This window comes from Hoplias malabaricus, unplaced genomic scaffold (genome assembly GCF_029633855.1).
Source record: "Hoplias malabaricus isolate fHopMal1 unplaced genomic scaffold, fHopMal1.hap1 scaffold_518, whole genome shotgun sequence".
Taxonomy (NCBI): domain Eukaryota; kingdom Metazoa; phylum Chordata; class Actinopteri; order Characiformes; family Erythrinidae; genus Hoplias; species Hoplias malabaricus.
In genome coordinates this window covers 12057-17288 of record NW_027100780.1, presented here as the reverse complement: position 1 = coordinate 17288, position 5232 = coordinate 12057, and the positions used below count along the sequence as shown (strand labels likewise).

Here is a 5232-nt window from a genome sequence, read left to right as displayed (position 1 = left end):
TGTTACCTTTACCTTCACGGGAAATACAGCCTTTATTTTACTTATATACACCTTTATAGACAGTGAATTATCAGCGGTTATTGTCATTTTTTTCATATCTCCTTAGATCCATTATCTTTACAAATAATCAAGACGCACTGGATGTCAATGTGAAGCTGGGGTGCGGTGCCAACGTTTACCACCAGGGGCAGTGTTTCACAATGTTTGAGTTTACTGTAATTAGAATTAGAATTAAACATCCCTCCTTTCAGAATGAATCAATTTAATCAAACTTCACAGTTCCATATCAGTTTTACTCAGTGCCGTGCCTCAGTTCTGAATCGGCTTCGTCCACTCGCCCAAAGGTAACCGCTGTACTAAGGTCCGTTGAGAAGCTTTGTCTGAGTGTATTTGGAGCATTATGAGTTGTTTTTAGTGTAGTTCCTCGGCTAAATTACGTCTTAAAACACAGGTTTGTTGCATCAGGAAAAGTTCACGCACTCCTGACCTCACCTCGGGTTCTCCACGAACTTCTCCACGAGCATGACGTCGTCGTTAAAGGATTTTCGAGCTTCTCTTCGTGCCGACTCCAGCTGCTCGTGAAACTCCGCTTCAGAGCGAGCGATGCGCATTCCCTGTGTGAGAAAATACCGACCACGCTTCATCATATCACACTTAAATATAATAATCACGTTAATAACGCGGTCTGACTACAGCTAACGCTGCCAATGGAATCAGCCCAATATTCCAGCAAACAAAATCATGTTGGTTCTACATCTTTGAGTCTACAAGGTTTCACTCCAGAGCCCTCAACCTTTCTCACCTTTCCACCTCCTCCTCGTACGGCTTTGATCATCACCGGATACCCAATCCTAGCAGCTTCAGTCTGGAGCCTCTCGTCTGACTGGTCCTCTCCGTGGTAACCCTCGATGATGGGCACTCCGGCAGCAGACATGATGTGTTTGGATGTGCTGGAGAGAGAGAGAGAGAGAGAGAGAGAGAGAGAGAGAGAGAGAGAGAGAGAAGGAGAGAGAGAGAGAAAAAGAGAGAGGAGAGAGAAAGAAGAGAGAGAGGAGAGAGAAAAAGAGGAGAGAGAGAGAGAAAAGACAGGATTCACAGAAATTCCAGCATCTGTAAATCTCTCCAAACAAAAACATGGTAGAAATGGCCTTCAAGTGGTGACTCAATAGAACTGCTGCCCCATTTAAGGTGGACTGGAGTATTCTGTTAAGAAGTGTATACATCAGAAATTAACTGCTGCAATATTTAAGGTGGAACAGGAAAATCTAATTCAATGTTTCGGCAAAAGAACGTAACCCCTGCACCGTTTAAAGTGGAGCAAGAAGCGCAGACACCAGTAACGACTGCACTATTTAAGAAACACAAGCTCCAGAACTGAACTGCAGCTCCATTTAAAGACCAGGTGTCTGAGCATATGCTTGGTTTATTGTAATCCTTTTCGTTTAGAAGTTTCGGGTGAACTGAATTTGGGTCTTGTTCTGGCTGAGGATTCGGTTCCAGTAACATGAAGGTCTGCTGAGATATTAAGTAAAAGGAGTGAGAAGTCTCTGTTGCTCACCTCTTGATGCCCATGTCTCGAATCGCTGAGGAAGGAGGGCCAATGAAGATGATGCCTTCCTGTTTACAGAGCTCCGCGAACTCTGTGTTCTCCGAGAGGAACCCGTATCCGGGATGGACAGCCTTTACCCAAAAAATAAGGAACGTTTGGCTGATATCTGTTAAATATTCTGTGGTGTTTTGCTCTTTTCTTATGTTTCAAAAATTTGTACCAGACTAAATACCAAATGAATCATTGACACAAAACCTGTGTGTACTTTTATACAGCGTTTGCTGTTCATTCTTTTAATACAGAAGTTCAACCTGGTTTGGTGAATCACATTAATTGTGGTTTTGTGAAAACCCAATCACTCCCGCAGTGAAGAGTGGAGCTACTGTAACGAGTCAGAGGACTAGGACTCTGTACCTGAGCAGAGGACTTCTTGGCGACTTCAAGAACTTTCTCCATACACAGGTAACTCTGCTGTGAAGGAGCTGCTCCGATGTGATAGGCTTCATCTGCCTAGAAGAAGAAGGAGGAGGAGTAGAAGTAGGAGAAGAAGGAGGAGAAGGAGAAGAAGAAGGAGACGAAGAAGAAGAAGGAGGAGGAGAAGAAGAAGAAGAAGAAGGAGGAGGAGAAGAAGAAGAAGAAGAAGAAGAAGGAGGAGGAGAAGAAGAAGAAGGAGGAGGAGAAGAAGAAGAAGAAGGAGGAGGAGAAGAAGAAGAAGAACAAGAAGGAGGAGGAGAAGAAGAAGAAGAACAAGAAGAAGGAGGAGGAGGAGAAGAAGAACAAGAAGGAGGAGAAGAAGAACAAGAAGAAGAACAAGAACAAGAACAAGAAGAAGAACAAGAAGGAGAAGAAGAACAAGAAGAAGAAGAAGAAGAACAAGGAGAAGAATTAAGTCCAGAGCTTATTTATTTGGGTTTTTTTTTTTTTTTTTTTTAAATCCTTTTTCAACACTAGCTGTTGATGTTGTAGGACACCTATCCTGAGTGAACAGCTGGTGAGGCCCATGGGGCTGAGCTTTTCCACTTGGAAGCTCTCCAAAATTCAGACAGACTGGGTTTCATACCTCACAAACCTCAGGAACCAATCCCGTGAACTCAGGGATAGGGCAGGTGAGGGGTGGGTGGAGATAGAGGTGGGGACTAATTGTATATTCACGTCTGTATTTATCTAACAACCTTTAAAAGGCACTAGGGGACCTTTATTATGCAACTAACTTCACCGACTGTAAATCTGAACAGATGAGTGTTTAGGGTTAATTGACGAATGATGACTGAGTAATAATAATATTAATAATAATAATAATAATAATAATAATAACTATTTCAGGGCCTACTTTTAGATAGAAACCGGCTCAAAGTTCTTCAAAGATATGATTTAATATTAATTTTGGGAAATGTTTCTAATAAAAACCTTAAAAATATATTCTGGTGAAAGCTAAGGAGATGTTTTTAAACGTTGTGCTGAACCGAATAAAACACAGAGCTGAGCTCCACAGAGTCGAAGCAGAAAAACAAAGAGAGAGACTCTGTTATCAGCAGACGGTCAGTGTCTAGAGAGCGTTATGTGTTGTGCCCTTTTTCACAGACACTTTGCAGCTTGTTGATAGAAACTGTTAACACAGTAACACTTTAAAACACCACAAACGTCTGTTTTCCTCACCATGGCCACATGCATGGCAGCTCTGTCAGCATCACTGTACACCGCCACGGACCGGACCCCCAGCTTCCGGGCTGTGCGCATCACTCTGCATGCTATCTCTCCTCTGTTCGCTATCAGCACCTTCTCTATCCTCCCTGTGGACACCAAACACCCACCGCATTCATCACAGGAGCGAAGGAAAGCTGCTGTTTTATTCATAAACATTTAACAGCATTGAGCCTGACTCAGCAACGACTCCTCACTCACCCTCCGAGACATGCCTTACACATCCTTTGGGGCCTATGAGTTTCCTGTGGTGAAGAGAAAACAGAGATCAAGGACTTTGTCATTTGAAATGACACGGATTTTGAAAACAGACAAATGTAAGAAGCTCCACGGTCAACACACGGTGCTCACTGAGGTCAAATAGGGGTCAAGATACCATCAATGTGAGCTAAATTCAAATGATTGCAAAGCTTTCTAACTCGACTAGTTATCACTCCATGAACTGGCACCTTGAAGGGCAATTCCACCAACTTTTCAAACTCGCCTTACACTTCTCTGGCTGTAAACAAAAGAGTGAAGAAGGTTGTGGTTTTAAAGAAATGGATGGAGTCAGAGCAGAGGACAGTGGTGTTGAATGGAACCAGACTTTCCACCCTTTCACTCCAGAAACAGGTGGAGGTCACGGGTGGTGGTGGTGGTGGTGGAGAGGGAATAAAACGCTGGCTCTTTGTTGGAATTCCATTTAAGACCACGGCAAATAAACGAGTCAATGATACACTTCTCTACATTCAAGCCCTTCACACCAAAAGAAAAAGTCGGCAGAATTTCCCTTTAAGGCTTTCTCTTATTGACAACGCCTCCAAACAAAAAAAACAAAAAAAAACAAAAACAAACAAACCACAAACAAAAAACAAACAAACCAAAAAAAACCACAAACAAACAAAAAACAAACAAACAAAAAAACCACAAACAAAAAACCACAAACAAAAAACAAACAAAAAACAAACAAACCACAAAAAAACACAAACAAAAAAACACAAACAAAAAAACACAAACAAAAAACACAAACAAAAAACAACAAACAAAAAACAAACAAACCACAAAAAAACACAAACAAAAAAACACAAACAAAAAAACACAAAAAAAAAAAAAACGTGTGTGTGATTGTATGTTAAACACTCAGCCGATTTACAGCAAAAGAACTTGTAAAAAGAAAGAAAACAAATCACTGAAATGGTTTAAATATTGAATAAATAATGACATTTCGTTTGTAAATGTCAAGGACTAAATGACACCACAATCCTCAGAGGACACAGCCCTAGAGGCTCCAATGACTAAACACTAACGCTCGAATCCCGGTGTTAAGTGCTTGAGCTGTTGAGTCTCTGGTTGATCTGACGAATATAACTTTATAAATGAAACTGCCCGCTGACTCAAGCCTGGGGAGTGTGTGTTTAACCTTGTAGCTTAGTGCAGATGACACCGGCTGCAAGTTGTCTAAAGCATTTTGGTGATTATCCAAACACATTTACAGCAGCAAAACACTGCAAAATTAACTGGACCCGTTTCCGGGTATATATTTATTTTTATATATATTTTGTTGCAGGAATTAAGGAAATTTCTGTCACTTTCTGCCAATTTTTCTCTGAATTTAGGAGCTGTTACACATTAAACACGCCCTGGCAGAGGCCGGTAAACTCCAGTGAATTAAATAAATCCCCCAAACAGAATCAAATGAGTGAAAACAGAGAGAAATAAGAGTAAAGACTCACTGCAGCTGAGCTCTGAGTCTCAGACTCATCTGTGCTTTCAGGACAGCTGCCATCTTCAGACGCTAAGCTAAAGCTAAAGCTCCGGTTTAAATTAAGCGTCTAAAAACATTTATCACAGTTAAAATATTTTACACATCCACTGCTCTTTATTTATTAGTGAATTCGGGTATGAAGCGCTCCTCACACAGACTCTTGTTTAATCGGACAGGGTTTAAATATCATTACAAATGTAACCAAACCGTAGCGACTATTAGCCATAAGGCTACGTCA

At 41.2% G+C, this 5232-nt stretch overlaps 1 protein-coding gene across 1 annotated transcript; it reads right to left on the bottom strand.

Annotated features, from left to right (window-relative positions):
- Positions 1 to 492: 492 nt before the first annotated feature.
- LOC136680188 (methylcrotonoyl-CoA carboxylase subunit alpha, mitochondrial-like) lies at positions 493 to 5232 on the bottom strand (the record flags this gene model as incomplete). The annotated part of the gene is made up of 7 exons (XM_066658552.1): positions 4963 to 5232; positions 3452 to 3495; positions 3206 to 3339; positions 1964 to 2059; positions 1559 to 1680; positions 803 to 950; positions 493 to 614 (listed from the first exon to the last, which is right to left on the bottom strand). Coding segments are annotated over exons 1-7 (719 nt in total), but the record flags the coding sequence as incomplete, so codon positions are not given.